Below are 16777 nucleotides of genomic sequence, written 5' to 3'. Positions count from 1 at the left end.
TTCAGTACTTGGCTCAACTCAGGTTCTTCTTGCTTCTGCAGGTATACAACACCCACCCACCCACCCCTCTTTAGAATAGATTAAAGAAATAAAAGCTGAGCACACTGAGAGAGTGAGGCCATACTGTTGGTTGAACCCACAGCCTTGTTCATGCAAAGCAAATGCCCTATGTTGCTTTTAACACTCTATAATACATTTACTTTTGTTTTCTCTGCTCTTTTCCCTCCCACACTGTTGAAATGCCTTGTGACTCAAATTCCAACTAGAGTTGATATTTAGCTAGGGCACAAACTTTTTTTTTTTTTATCATTTTGGCATACCTGCCAAATGATTTGTTTGTATTTGGTTAACTTACTAATATATGAAGCAAAAGCAGAATAATTTTCTAGGTCCCAAACAGACAAAAACAAAAGATTGCATTTATAATTACTGAAATAGTCGTATTGATGTTCCTGTGTTTGTTGCTCGTTAAGTACTATCACTTTCCTCCTTACTGCTTTGGGACAGGTCTCTAACTGAATTGGAAGCTGTTTTGCCTAGGCAGACTGGATGGTCATCCAGCTCTCGGGATCCACCTCTGTCTGCCTTCTGGTGCTGGAGCTGCAGGCCTATGCAGACCAGCTTTTTACATGGATGCTGGGGGCTGAATTAGGTCCTCATGCGCCCACTGAGCCATCTCCCCAACTCCTAAAGTAAGAGGATCTATTTTTGAGTTTCTCTTTTCCTCTATGTTTCACATGGACCAGTTTAAATGGGCACAACCTTCTTAAACATATAAACACACACCACTCCTATTCCCATGCTATAAAGCAAGTGCTTTGTGCAAGAGGTTTTGATGATTAGAATTTTGTTGATAGTCGTAGGTGACAAATTATCATATGGCTACTCACTTAATAATACTATGCTCCCTTTAAGAGACAGTGAAGGAGAGGGTGCTCTCAAGTTCTGGTTGACTTGAGCATATTCTGTAGCCCTGCTTTTGTATCAATATGAATCTTACCCTTTGCAAGGTATGTAATTCAACATTGTTGAAATCTTAAAAGGATCTCTTTCTTTTAAAAAATAATATTATGTGCATTGGTGTCAGATCCCCTGGAACTGGAGTTACAGATGGTTGTGAGCTGCCATGTGGGTGCTGGGAATTGAATCTGGGTCCTCTGATAGAGCATGGCAACTGCTGAGCCATTTCTCCAGCCCCCATCTACAAGGTTCTTAACCTTTGCTGATGATCTGTGTGAGCTGTGATATTTTGCCAATGCCTATATGTGTACAGCTTTGATGCTATTCATCAGACCTGACTGGGTAGCTACGTGCCCTCAGCTTTTGGGCCAATAGATAATTTTAAGGACATTGCGAAAAAGAAGCATGGATCTTGACTGTTGTCTGAAAACCTTTCACCTATAATGGGAGATCCCAGATTGTATTATCATTAACACATGCAATTAAGGTTGTCATTGACTTTCAAGGAGATCTGAGATGTGTTAGTGGAATGAAGTGTAGTTTTAAGATGTATTTGTAAAGCTTTTCTGTGTAATAAAGGATAAAAAGTGTTAGTGTTAGAATGAAGAGTTCCTCAGAAGATTCTTCTGTCAAAAGAGAACATGGTAGGCCATATATGGTGGTACACACCTTTCATCCCAGCACTTAAGGAGGTTAGAGGGCAGATCTTTGAGTTCCAGACCAGCCAGGCCTATTAATAGAGAGACCCCTGTCTTAACAAAAAGAAAATTAAAAAAAAACAAAGGGTATAAGACTATGGTAGTCAATTCATTGTGTTTATATTTTCTTGGAGTATGTATGAAAATAAATAATAGCTGGGCTTGATGGCGCATGCCTTTACTCCCAGCACTTGGGAGGCTGAGGCAGGCGAATCTTAGTGATTTGTAGCGAATCTTTGTAGACCCTGGTCTACAAAGTGAGTTCCCGATTGGCCAGGGCTAAACAAAGAAACCCTGTCTCAAAAAACAAACAAACAAAAAACCAAAAAAAAAAACCAATAAATAAAATCTGGTATTTTGTATTAAATAAAACCAGGAGTAGCTAAAATGTAAAATTAAAAAGAAAAAAAATAAGTAATGATATAATGAGTTGTGCCATGGGTGTTTTATGGAAAGATCTAAATGGCACATCAGCTGTCATACATAGTGAGCATGTTGTCTGCTCTTCAGTATGTGGGCATTACTGCAACTAAGAAGTTTTGCTTTTGAAAATCATAGCCTTTTGGTAATTGAGAATTGTATATAATAAAAATAAAACATGAGTACGTTTCTTATTTAAGGCAAAGTGCAGCCAATTTAATACTAACTGAAATAGTGATTTTTTTTTTTAATTATTGCCGTGGGTTTTCTGTTTGCTTTTCGTTTTGGTGTGCTTTTGTTGTTGTTTTGAGACAGAGGCTTACTACATGGTCCTAGCTGACCTGGGACTCACAGAGCTCAATCTCCCTCTTGAAAGTTTATCGGGTTGGTTTTGTTTCTTTGGGTTTTTTTGTTTGTTTGTTTTTTGGTTTTGGTTTGTTTTTCTCTTAAGATTTTGTTTAAGTTTTATTTGGGTATGTGTGCACACATGCATTTGTCTGCGAATTCCAGCTGAGTCCAAGAAAAAGGGAGCCTGATCACTTGGAGCTGATGTTACAGGCAATTGTGAGCTATCTAATGTAGTTTAGTGGGTATTGAACTTGGGTTCTCAAGAAGAGCAGCAAGCACTCTTAACTGCTGAGCCATCTTTCCAGTTCCTTAACCAGGTGTTGAAGATCATAGTTTCTTTCATTCAGAACAGACAATAGAAAGCATTTTTAACTACTCACAAGATTTTAATGAACCCTTTAATAATGAGTTCATTCCCAAAATTCACTCTTACTCCTTCCCATTCATGCATATGTATTTTGAGTGATGCCTCCTTTAGATGAGCAATTATTGAGATGTCAGTTATCTGTATAGATTGCTTTTCTGTAAAAAGATTCATAGCCAGTTATGGTAAGGTGTCAACATTAATTTAAATGGTGAGATGGATTTTTACTTTTTTGTTTTATTTGTATCTAAGATAAAAATAACATGTACAACAGCTAGGCAAGATCCTGTTTGTATCTTGAAGAAAACATTTAAACCCTACAGAGCCTTTAAAATTATTTTTCTTTGTATGATTATAGGGCTATGCACCACCACCTAAAAATGGGATTGAACAGAAGCGCCCTGGACGGCCCTTGAATATTACATCTTTAGTTAGGTTGTCTTCAGCTGTGCCAAATCAGATTTCTATTTCTTGGGCATCTGAAATTGGAAAGGTAAGAATTTTATTCCTGGGTAGGATGAAAGTGTGCCTTCATTGGAAATTAATTTCTTTTCTTAGGATGCCAGCTTTGTATAGTACTTAGTTGTTGCTGTGACAAAATCCCAGATAGAAATCAATTTAATGAAGGGAAGCTTACTCATAGTTCTTGTTGATATAGTCTAGCATGGTAGACAGAGCACAGTGGCAAGCAACTACTTGCTCTGTGTCTCAACCTTTCTTCCTAAAGTTCCACAGCCTCAAAACAGTGTCACCTTCTGGGGACCAAGTCTTCAAAGACTATGAGGGACATTTAACATTAAAACTGCAGAATTCTTTTGTTTCCTGACTGTAACCTCCAAAAAGCAATTGTTTTCTATGCTGTGATGGTGATGTGGAGATTAATGTTTCATAAATTTTGTTTTCATTTTACAGTGAAAATATGTGTATGTTTATATTTCTTCAAATAATGGTTTAATTTAAATTTGGATATCAGTTGCTTTCCCATTTCATGGAAATAAAATGTACTATTCCTGTCTTATGGCCAAAATTGAGCTATATGTTTATAGTAAGATTATTTATTTATTTATTTATTTATTTTGGTTTTTCGAGACAGGGTTTCTCTGTGTAGCTTTGGAGCCTATCCTGGCACTCGCTCTGGAGACCAGGCTGGCCTTGAACTCACAGAGATCCGCCTGTCTCTGCCTTCCGAGTGCTGGGATTAAAGGCATGAGCCTCCAACACCCGGCCCAGGATTCTTTTATTTGTTTCATTTTAGCCACAAAGATAATTATAGATATGTAAATAGCTTAAATTTTTAAATAAATTAAAGGTTAGAGTCATTGCAAACATCGTGGTTTTGTTGTATAATGGAAATACTTTTTTTTTTGTAATTAAGGTGATCAATGAACCTAAACTTTAAGCAGTGCTGTTGGAATTTGGATGCTTAAAAGAACAACAAAGCTGAGCGTTGGTGGCACACGCCTTTAATCCCAGCACTCAGGAAGCAGAGGCAGGTGGATCTCTGTGAGATCCACCTTCACTCTGTGAAGGCCAGCCTGGTCTCCAGAGCGAGTGCCAGGATAGGCTCCAAAGCTACACAGAGAAACCCTGTCTCGAACCCCCCCCCCAAAAAAAAAAAAGTAAAGAACAACAAAAAATATTTGGAAGTATTTGGTTTGGCAATTATTAAATGTTTTCTTCATTTTGAAATTGAGTGAATGTATGCAATGAAAAGGCATAATAGAGTATTTTAGCCCTTGGCCCTCTGTAAATAGTTAACAGCAGTTCCTTTATGTAATATCTAGGCATGAAATTGAACATAGGAACTTCCTGGTCTTGGTTTATGTTTTTGTAATTTGTTTCTATGTCATGTTTGTAAAATACCCATTTAGGAAGTAGAGTTAATTTGTTATTCTTTTCCTCAGAAAAAAGCTGGTGTGGCTTCATTGGTGTGATTTGCTCAAGGCTGTAACAGCCTCTTCTGAAAGAATTGAATTTTGGCACTGTAAATTTGAAGTGTTGATTAAGAGCAGTGTCATCGTTTGTGCAGTGTGAACTGTTTTCAAACGAAACTATAAGAGCGGTCTTTTCTAGCCATGCGCCATGGTGGATGGATGAAAAGCCCGAGCTAACATGGGTTAGCTCCTTAAACAACTACAATAAAGTTGCTTGCTGTTTGCATCAAACAAACGAAAAAGGAAACTATAAGATCAAACATTGTTACATAAGTAAAAACAGGATTCTAGTTGTCATGGGCAGGAAAATGTTCTCATGGTGGCCCCCAAGTTACTCGTTTGCTAAATTAGAACATATAATCAGAAAAGTACTTGTCCACACTGTTTAACATTCAAGTAGATATTTTAAAGTAACTGATTGAAAATAATTTCACAATGAGAAAACCATTGCTTCCCCAAATGCTTAGTTGATGTTGTCCCTGTCCCAGTTAAAGACTTGCCACTGGAGGTTGTTTTAGAGCCTAGAGTTTCTTCCATCTGTATTTATGTAAGTAAAAAAAAACTAAACAAACCATTGCCTTGTCCTTAAAACTGATTTTCTTTTCTTATAGAATTACTCCATGTCTGTATATCTTGTACGACAGCTTACATCAGCCATGTTATTACAGAGGTTAAAAATGAAAGGTATTAGAAATCCCGATCATTCCAGAGCACTAAGTAAGTATGTTTGTTAAGACTAAAATACGAGACACTTTGATGAAGGGAAATTCTTACATAGCAATATACCATATATACACTATATGTACACATTAATCATCATTAACATATACATACACATTTACCATATATATACTATATATACACTACATACACACACACTCCCAGCCCCCACTCCCCACACTTACACATATATGCTCATGTGTATGTAACTTGTATTAATATGTTACCTAGTGGAAGAAACCTCAGACAGATTACCACATTGTTTGTAGTTGTTAGAGGCAATAAAGAATATATCTTTCTGTCTACAAATTGAGCAGTTGTTGGAAACAACTAATGCAGCCGAATTAAAATGTAATGAATGTGTGCTGGAAAGCGTTAAAGCTCAGGCCTGTGCTCCATTTCTTATTCCTCTCCTGTTTTGTTAAATTCTAAAACAATTTTTGTTTGTAACTCTTCCTTCTCAGTGGCCTTACGTTTTAAAAGAAATGTTAAAAATTCAATTAAATATGTGATGCAGCGTTTGCCCGTTGGTAATTCCTTAATCTAATAATGGGAATGTGGTTGTGTTTCCATTATTAAGATTCAACATCTTGTCCTTTTTCACCTATTCAAAGGGGGTAGGGACTTTTCAAATATTTTCTGTAATTCTGCTCTAATGTTATCATTAATTTCAAAGTTTATTATTACCATTTTCTTTTTTTTAAAGTTAAAGAAAAACTTACTGCAGATCCTGATAGTGAAATTGCTACAACTAGTCTTCGAGTGTCCTTAATGTGCCCTGTAAGTAAAGTGACAAAACACTCTAGCCAATTTTGCTTTTCATAAATGACTAATTGTCTTATAAAAGCTAGGGTGGGAATGAGTGAAGGAGTATTTGGATAGAATTCTAAACTTAGGTATTTTCATGATTTAGGGAATTTTTGTATTCTTTAAGTAATTATAAAGCAATAACCTAAAGACTGTAATATCAGAGAAGAAAGCTTTAGGCTCAGAAACCCTGTTATAATTAATAATGAGTTTAGTAAGTTTCTTTTATCAGAGTTCATGTAATACTATAAGTAGCAATAACATTACTAGAGTTTGAAAATGCTAATTGATGGTCTTGGTTTAATGAGTTAGGATGTATGGACTGTCTTTGGAGTGCACTCAAATTACACAATAATTTTTATTTCATGTCTACTTATATAGAGACTTAGGTGAGAAATCATTCAGCAGCTCTGAGATTCTTTGTAATGTGTAGTTAGCACTGAGATAACTGAGAGAAAGCAGACAGTCTATCTAGCAAACACATTCCATGAAAAAGAGGCAGACTATATCTAGTGATACCTGAAGGTGGAGGAGTGTCAGGGAGAGTGGATGAAAGCTTATGCAAAATTAAATGTGTTGAAGAAAGCCTTTTCAAAATGAGAAGATCTTTATGAAAAAAGCAATGAATCATGTATTTCTAATGTAGTTTTGGATGGCAGATTAGATGATTAATGATTAGCTACCTTTGTAAGCTGTGCTTTTTAAAAAAAATTAATGGAAAGTTATGTCAGAGGGAAAGAGAAGAAAATAATTATTGTTTCCATAACATGTAAATGTTGGAACATTTTTATTCTGTAGATGAGGATACTGGTCAAGGTTGGCTAACATACATCATATGGTCACTCATGGAACTGAAATAATGCTTTTATTCTGTGATTATTTCAATTTTGTTTCCAATAATTGCTGCCAGATTGGGCTAAAATATCAGTACACTGTTTTTTTAGTAGTCCTCCTGCTGTTTTGACAAATGCTGTTTAGTCATTTATCTGTCTGTCTGTCTGTTTCTGTGTGTGAGGCCAGAGGTCAATCTTAGGTGTTGCTTTTTTGGGAACTCTGGGTTTGGAGCCAAGCCCTCACTGGAAAAATGGGGTTTGCTAGCCAGGCATGGTTTCTGGTTAGTGAATCCCAGGGATCTCCTGTCTCTGCCTCCTCACCTCTGAGATTACAAACATGCTGCCACACCCAGGTTGTTTGCTTGCTTGTTTTTGTGGTTTTTAATCTCTCCAGCCCTTGGTGGGTTTTTTGTTTGTTTCCTTGGCTTTCAGTTATTATGTTAGTAGTTACAAGGTCTTATTTTAATTTCCCTAAGCATTTTGTTGAGTGAGTGGTAACTTACTCAGCTTATTTTAATGGCTTATTTCCACACACTAGTAGTGTAAAGAAACAAATTCATTTATTGTTGTAAAATTCCTAAATTGAATATGACTGTGCCATTGACTATACCAGTACTATTTAAAAACTTATAAATGTAGGCATTCCTTCTCAGATTTCAGAGATAGTTTGCCGTTAGAAAAGCTCTTGAAACTGTTCATCTTATAATTTGAAAAAGTTAAAAGAAATTCACATTGAGCACCAAATAACTAGTCAGTTTCCATTCTGAGTATGACATAAATTTAGCAAAATCAGAAAAGATAGGGATTAGATTCCTAGGTTAGTGTTCTTCTATTTAATGTTATAAAAGCTAGACGCACATCAAGGCACTAAGGTACATTTGGCTGTGCATACAACTCCTAACAGCTGTCTCTCAGGAGTCTAGTTGTCTTTAGCTTCTTGTAGCTTTTACAGTCTTATCTCAAAATAGAAATGGAAGTTTGTGGCTTCTGGACTGTAGGTTGCTCTTAGCTTTACTGTAAGAGTCTGAAAACAAAAGGGATAATCTGTTTTTAAAGAAAGAAAAACAGGGAAACACATACTTTAAGAAGACAGGTTGCATTTTCTGTTAACCTTGGGTTAATTCTGCATACTTGGTCAAGCCTTTTGCTTCTCTCTCTCTCTCCCTCTCTCCCTCTCTCCCTCTCTCCCTCCCTCCCTCCCTCCCTCCCTCCCTCCTCCCTCCCTCTCTCTCTCTCTCCCTCCCTCCCTCCCCCTGCCCCCACTCTCTCCACCTCTCCCCTCCCTGTCCCTACCCTCCTTTCTTCTCTATGTAGCTCTCTAGCTGTCCTGGAACTCACTCTGTAGACCCAATTGGCCTGGAACTCACAGAGATCCACCTGCCTCTGCCTCCAAGTCCTGGGATTGAAGGCGTGAGCCACCACTGTTGGCTTAGGTCACTAACTTTTAGGAATCCTTTCTCTCCCTTGTTTTATCTTTGTCCCCTTTCTGTAACCTAGCCTGCAAACACTGAGAACACTTTATGAGCTGGTATTGAGCTATCACTAGGGGAATCACAGGAAATAACATAATAATAATAATAATAATAATAATAATAATAATAATAATAATAATACTATCCTTGTGGGCATAGAACCTAGTGGAAGAAAGAAATGTTTGGTCAAAATAAATGCTTATAAATGAAGATATTTTCTGTAAATGACATGTAGTGAGGTTTTTAAGGGTTATTAAAGGAAACTTGACTGTCTAATGTGGGTGTGGTTTTTAGTGGACCTCTTGTATTAGTATTAAGCAGAACAATATAAATAGAACTATATAAAAATGTACTGGAAATCGACACATTTGATTAGTACAAAGTTTTCATGAATATTTTTAGTTTCTATTACACACAAGATTTGGTTTTTTTACGTAAAGAGCTCATATGAATAAGTTTAGTGACCATGTGAAAAATGAATAAAGGATATTCATAGAGAATTCTTAGAGTCACATATAGCTCTTTAAAGTAGAAGAGCTTCAGTTCACACTGAAAATAAGAGAAAAATGTAGTTCATAACTGCCTTGGAATATATCTTCCCAGTCAGACTGCTGGAAATTAAACTTTAATTAACACTGGTGAAAATGGTTGTGTAGAGTCAAGAACATTAGTGTACATGAATTTACAGATCACTAGATTTCTCTGTTTAAGGTAGTTTGTTAATGTTCAAAAATCACAAAGATTTCCCTTTGATCCAAAAAAATTCATTTTGAGGCACCTATTTATAACATAGTGATACAAGGTGGGAAATCATAAATGCCTATGACTAGTATATTGATTAATTAAACCATGATGTCTTTGTATCATAGTAGCTTAAAAGAAAAAGATTTGCTTTCTAAAGTGTGTGTGTGTGGGGGCGGGGGGAGGCAGGTGCCCATGGAGGTCAGAGGAGTTACAGGTGGTTGTGAGCCATCTCATGAGGGTGCTGGGAATTGAACTCGGGTCCTCTTTACATCAGTCTGTGCTTTGAACCATTGATGTAACTCTCTAGCTCCTGCTGGTTGCTTTTTTATGTACAGATTTATATGCAGTAGCTAACAAACTGGGTAGCAGTAAGGTACAAAATTTTGTGAAATATAACGCCATTTGTGAGAAAATAATTTTTTAAATGTGTACTTGATTTCTGCTAAACTTTATGAAAGGGTATTCGAGAGATGTCTAACGGTGATTTCCTTAATAGAGAAATGGTGGGGGGGGGCAAATAAGGCTTGGAGTTTTCTGTTTATTTATTTATTTTTTGTTGTGTGTCTTTTCCTTTGGACTTACATATTACTAAAGTGAAATGATCTTTCAAAAATCTTGAGACCACCCTAAATAAAAAGATAAAAGTCTTTATGAAAGTAAATTCAGGTTGGATCTTTTTATTTTGATCATCTTGTTTGAATACTTCTTTTCTCCTGAAGGCTTTCTTGACTGACTTGAACAAATTTTCATGTTGTGTTACAGTTAGGAAAAATGAGGCTGACAATCCCATGCCGGGCAGTGACTTGTACACATCTGCAGTGTTTTGATGCTGCCCTTTATCTTCAAATGAATGAGAAGAAGCCCACCTGGATTTGTCCTGTTTGTGATAAAAAGGCTGCCTATGAAAGTCTGATACTAGATGGGTAAGTGTATCTATGGATAAGTATAACTGTGGGCAAGCAGCTGGAAAGAAAAATAGAAAAAAAAATAGTGGCCGGAAAAATAATAAAACACAACTTTAAGCCCTGCACTCAGGAGGCAGATCTCTTCGTTGAAGGATAGTCAGCCCTATATAGTAAAACTCTGTCCCCAAAAAACAAAGCAATATGTAGTAACGGGGGAACATGGTAAATGCAGTCACATTACATAGCTGCTAAGCTTTTAAAGCTGTGCTTAGGTTATTTTGGCTCTGGAATTCTATATTGCTTACATTAGAATTGGGCAGATTATGTGAACTGCTTTTTTAATAAGTTAGGTCTTCTTTTTAGTAAAGATTTAGTTTTTTAGTTTTGTGTGCCTTAGTTACAAGTACAAGGCCCTGATTCTATTCCTGTCCTTCCTATCTTCCCACCTACCTGCCCGCCCATCCATTTCTCCCTCCCTCCTTTCCTTCTTCCCCCTCCCTCCACCTCCCCCCCCCCATAGAGGAATTGTAATTGAAGTTCAAAAAATGTATCATATTACTACTTTGTCTTCAGTATATACTACTTTATTTCATCTTTGACTTTTATGACATGTGTGTACTTTAATTGATTTACAGGCTTTTCATGGAAATTCTTAATGACTGTTCTGATGTAGATGAGATCAAGTTCCAAGAAGATGGTTCTTGGTGTCCAATGAGACCCAAGAAAGAAGCTATGAAAGTAACCAGCCAGCCCTGTACAAAAATAGAAAGTATGTGCTGCATGGCAGGGTGCCCAAAGAAGTGTAAATTATGAAATGTTAACTCTGACCACTAGGACTATTTTGAGCATTTAATTGGCTATCTTTGGGCCATTAGGCCTCCTCAGTCATTTTCTTTTTTTAAAGAATGTACTAATTGCTATACTATCTTAACAGCTTTTAAATAGTATTTTATGTGCAAACAAGTAAAAGTTATCTGAAGTTAGAAAGCAAGGATGAGAATAGCATGAAGACTGTAGTTCAGATCCTGGGTACCCACAAAGTGGGTGACCATGTGTGAGCCTTGTGTAATTCCAGTGCTCTGTAGGCACTAACAGGAATCCCTAAGAAAAGCTGCTCTCCCCTTTGGAGTCAAACAATCCTTTTTCAGGGTTTGCCTAAGTTCATCGAAATACACAGATATTTGTGTTACAATTCGTAACAATAGCAAAATTACAGTTATGAACTAGCAACAAAAAAAGTTATGGTTTGGGTCACCACCACATGAGGACCTGTATTAGGAATGTTGGGCATCACTGAGCTAAACTCAGTAACCAAATTGGTTCAGTGAGACTCTGCCTGAGTCAATAAAGTGGTAAACAGTTGAGGAAGATGCTTGGTATAAACCTCTGACCTTCACATGCATGCTCATATGTGTACATACATATGCATGTGTATTATGTATACACACTTGAGAAACAAAAAGGTTAGAAATTATTTTGTGTATCTGTACAGAACCCAGTGTGGCTGGAGAAATTAATCAATATCAGTGATCATGAAGTAGTTGTTATTGAACAAATTCTTCCATTTTTTTCTTCATAGAGGAAATTTATATCTTTAGTTAACCAGCATGTGTACTTGTTTTTAACTTCCTACACTAATTTGCAATGAAAGAACACACTAAGGGAGTTTGAGGAATTGAAATTCATGTGCACATTCAACATCTGAATTAATTGCATTTGACTTTTTTCTTGCTCTGTTTAAATTCTAAAAAAAACAATAAAATTTTCTGAGTATGAAGGGAAAATAAAAACTATATGGCAATGATAATTATTTTCTTGTGATTGTCACAGACCTCTTAGGGGTTGGATTGCAAGGGTTGTCCCTTATTATGTAAAAAGTGTGAGCAGAAACAGTTTTTTTTTTTTTTTTAAGATTTTATTTATTTATTATGTATACAACATTCTGCTTCCATGTATATCTCCACACCAGAAGAAGGCACCAGATCTCATAACAGATGGTTGTGAGCCACCATGTGGTTGCTGGGAATTGAACTCAGGACCTCTGGAAGAGTAGTCAGTGTTCTTAACCTCTGAGCCATCTCTCCAGCCCGAGCAGAAACAGTTTTATTGATTAATGTCTGATGTTTTATCACAATGAACTAGCATTCATTTTTGACAGATTATAGTGAATAATGTTACATAACATGATAAATGTGATTGCCTATATAAACAGGACGGGTAATGACTAGATGATTCATGTCAGAGCAACTTAGGTAATCAGTTTGGGACTTTTTGTTTTATTAAAATATGAGGAGGATTGCTACAGTGAAATGTCTGATTCTAACTCAGTGATGCCACATGTAAAAATATGCAGCTGTTGAAACTGCGTACTGAAGGCCGGATGGCTCTAACTTAACTGTGCCACATGTGCATAACAACACACAGCTATCTGTGCACACTCTACACTATTGTCCCATGGTGTAAGACCAGTTCTTTAACCCTCAGGGTCTGTCTGTACAGTGGTTACTAAACTAGAGAGATAGCATGAGCAGCACTAGGCTCTGTACTAACCCCTGATTGTGGTTGGGAGAATAGGTGCTGTGAAGGAGAGGTCTGATCTCTGTCCTCACAGGAATGTTTGACAAGTTAGGTACCTGGACTCTGTCCCTACTAGAGAAAAATGGCTTCCCTGGATGTGTACTGTCATGAATATAGGTATACATTTAAGACTAATTTGTTTTATGTCTTTGATATTTCTTTTTTCTTCTTGTTTATCTACATCCAGGTTCCAGTGTCTTTAGTAAACCGTGTTCAGTGGCTGTAGCCAGTGATGCAAACAAGAAGAAGATAGATGTTATTGATCTAACAATAGAGAGCTCTTCTGATGAAGAGGAAGACCCTCCTGCCAAAAGGAAATGCATCTTTATGTCAGAAACACAAAGCAGTCCAACCAAAGGGTTTGTCAATTTATAGTTTAGTTCGCTATTGTTCATTGTACTTAAAACTACTTGTTCTTGTGATAGTTTTGAAATATGTCTATGAGGAGTCACTATAGAAAGCAGTTTTCATCTGCTTTGGGTACAGTTGAAATATTTTCACTTAAGCATATGACTGACAGGAAATCAAAGTTTGATCAAAATATTCAACATCTCTGGGAAGTGGGAGTTAGTGTTTATACATTGTGGCTATATTCTTGAACCTGCTCATGAGATTTGATAGTCCAGTGTAAGGATGTTGGTATAATGGAATGTAGATGCAGGAATCTTATAAGTACATTTCTGGCACTTGTACTTGTGTGGTGATTTTGGTTATAATCCTTGACTGACGTTGAGCCACTTTCTGTTTTGCTAAAATGAGGTTAAAACAAAACAAAACAAAACAAAAAAACTGCCTGATTCATAGGATCACTATTAGGTTTTCATGAGATTATGAAAGAACCTGGCCACCATGTCAGGAATGTGATAATTCCTTAATGAAAATTCATCATCTTTCCTTTCCACTTTACAAAGCAAAATATGAGCAAGTAGATGGGTGCATCTAATGTACATTCTGTGACTAATAATAGGGAAGCTAATGGAACTTTTAAGACAAGAGAGTCCAGCAACAGATCTTTGTCACAGAGAGATCTTGACAGCCATAAATTGTTGTGACAATCCAATATTGCATTCTTAAAACTTGGGTGTGCTAGTTTGTGTCCTCAGCCTATTTAGTGTTTTCTTGTGCATCTTTTTATGAACAAAATTTACCCATCTTAAGTATGTATCATAAAATTGTACATTCAACATTCCAATGTTTTAGCATATTTCCATGTAAGTTTGTTATCATGTATCCTCCCCTACTAGTAGACAACATCAATTTTTCTCTACTTAAATCCCAACACTCAGGAGGCAGAGGCAGGTGGATCTTTTTGAGTTTGAGGCCAGCCTGTTCTACAGCCAGGACTACACAGAGAAACCCTGTCTCAAAAACAAAAACAAAAAAAATTTCTGTATTGCCTGTTTTGGACACTGAATATAAATTAATTATATTCTGAGTATACTTCAAATATACTTTGAAATAACTTTTTAACAGTTAGTTACATGTTATACTTAAGATGCTTGAGCTGCTTTCTGGACTATTAAAGCATTTATTCTAAGCAAGTGTGGTGGTTAATATGTTTCAGAGGCTGAGGTAGGTAGATCACCATGAGTCTAAGACCAACCTAGGCTCTTGCAAATATGCTAAAATAAAGTTATTTATGTTTTGGATGTGATTTATATATCACAGTATGAATACAGACTTTGGTTTTCTTCTACCTATTTCATTAGAATAAGGTTTTATTTTTAGTAATACAAAGTGAGGAAAATAACTTATAGATTTTTTGTTTTAGTGATGTGCTGATTTTTGCTTTATTTGGATAATTTGATATTCTGAAGATCAAATGATAAACAAATGAAGGTACAGTTTTGAAGTGCTTACTGCAATGGATGCTGACGTATTATTATTTCTATATTTTATCTTATTTTAAATATAATTAAATGTTTTACAATTATAACAGTTTCAAACTTTTTCTATTCATGATCAGTTTTTGCTTGAGAAATTTTTATGTGATCCCAGGAATAATAACTAATTATACAAATCAAACACTTACTGATGATAAATCATAAACTTATTTAAAAGCAGTTCTTTAGTATACATACAACTTTGCTGTTTATTAAAAGGGGAAACAAATTGTGTACTAATGAGATAGGTGTGTCTAATTTTACATAAAGAATTAAATGGGAGGCCAAGGAGATGATGGCTCAGTGGGTAAAGTGCTTGCCATACAAGACTATGGATCTGAACTTAGATCCCTGGCACCCATATGAAAATCTGACTTGTGCATCTTTGACCCAGTGTTAGTTTGGGGGGGATAGGCAGGCAGTTCCTAGGGGCTTGTTGCCCATCTATTCTAGCTGAATCAGTGAGCTCCAGGTTCAGTGAGAGATACTATCTTAAAAACTAAGATAGGAAGGTGATTGAAGAACACATCTCGATAACCCCCTTTGGCCTATACATATGCACATTCTCTCTCTCTCTCTCTCTCTCTCTCTCTCTCTCTCTCTCTCTCTCTCTCTCTCTCTCTCTAAATTTTGGCTAAATAGTTGGTGTTCCTGGATATAGAACATCTTCAGCATGTTTCAGAATTGATCACATTTAATTTTATAATCATCAGTGCTAAGAACACCAATTCACACAAATACATAGTATAAAACTATGTATGTTAAGGAACACTTCAGAAATTGTTAGGAATTTCTTCCTAATCATACTCAAATTCATTTAATGTTTTTTTTTTAATGAACCTCAAAAGAGCAATTCTAAAATAAATATTTGAAGTCAAACAGTGTAGCACAATATGATCCAAAGATGTTATATTTTGATACATACTGAGGAATAGTGATATAAAAATTAAGTTTTATTTCATAAATGTTATATTCCTATAACAATAGAAAACTTCATATGTACAGTGAAAACATGGTGGGTCGTTATAGTGATGAATTTGAGCCAAGGCATTTCAGGTCACATGTGTTGGCATGGTGTAACTGCTTGTACAGTGCATGATGTGCATATCTGTGCTAAGAACCAAGGGTTGAAGTCACATGGTGTAACATCAATGAGTATTTCTAACAAACACCTTGAGTTACTCATTTAAGTTCAAATTAAATGTTGGTAGTTTATTCAGAAACCTTTGCCTATTACCCCATTTACATTATCCATAGTTTTAAGAAACTGTACTTTAGAATATGAGGAAAATTGAGTGGCATGTCTTATTGTTCATTTCATGTGTGGCTGAAAATTGTATAGTGATGCTGACTCATAAATTGCAGCAACTCATAAAGATGCTTATTTCATTCTACAAAGGTCTACCACATGTGTCCTGCACCCTGTTAACCAATACTTGGGGAGGATATGAAACTTGAGGAGTGGCACATACATTAGGTGCCAGAAGTCAAAATGACTACAGTATGCAGAACAGAGGTAGTTTATAGTCATGGTTATATACCACAGAGGTTGATATTAAGATCATTCAGATTGAAAAGAAAAATAACACTGCTAAATATAAGATAGAGATTTGTAATTATATCAAGGATACTTTTAAGTTTTTGTTGTTTTATTTTTAAATTTTATTTACTTATTATATATACATTATTATACAGGAAAGCCTGTACCCCCGGAAGAGGGCACTAGATCTCATTTTAGATGGTTCTGAGCCATCTCTCCAGCCCCAAAAGTTTTTATTTTTAAAGTCTCTAAATTTCAGCTCCTTGGTTACTTGCCTGTTTCCATAAAGTTGACATAATCCTTAATACCTAAATCTCATTTGTACCTTAACACACATAAAAATATAACTGAGGATTCTGAGCTCAGTCTTAGGAGGTTATTAATTATGTATTAAAATGACTGCAGCTATAAATAGTTATTCTATGAGTTCCTTAGTATTGGAAATGATATTGATAAAATGGTTTTGTTATAAGGACTACTATCTAGTTAATCTTAATAGATGCTTTAAAAGTATTCAGTAAATGTCTCCTGATAAAAATTGTAATATCTTTTAAATATCTGAATTTACTTAA

The 16777-nt window shown here is 35.9% G+C and overlaps 1 protein-coding gene across 11 annotated transcripts in view; it reads left to right on the top strand.

Annotated features, from left to right (window-relative positions):
- Pias2 (protein inhibitor of activated STAT 2) overlaps positions 1-16777 on the top strand; it is an 80687-nt gene that overhangs the window by 47421 nt on the left and 16489 nt on the right. For all 11 annotated transcript variants that reach the window (XM_027397933.2, XM_027397941.2, XM_027397934.2 and 8 more), the window contains 6 exons: positions 3149-3283; positions 5336-5441; positions 6151-6224; positions 10063-10223; positions 10841-10974; positions 12970-13141. In XM_027397933.2, coding sequence (XP_027253734.1) covers positions 3149-3283; positions 5336-5441; positions 6151-6224; positions 10063-10223; positions 10841-10974; positions 12970-13141 — 782 coding nt within the window. The remainder of the gene's footprint in view (positions 1-3148; positions 3284-5335; positions 5442-6150; positions 6225-10062; positions 10224-10840; positions 10975-12969; positions 13142-16777) is intronic.

The sequence above is a fragment of the Cricetulus griseus genome, chromosome 2 (genome assembly GCF_003668045.3).
Source record: "Cricetulus griseus strain 17A/GY chromosome 2, alternate assembly CriGri-PICRH-1.0, whole genome shotgun sequence".
In the NCBI taxonomy this organism is placed as follows: Eukaryota; Metazoa; Chordata; class Mammalia; order Rodentia; family Cricetidae; genus Cricetulus; species Cricetulus griseus.
This window is presented reverse-complemented; position numbering and strand designations above follow the sequence as displayed.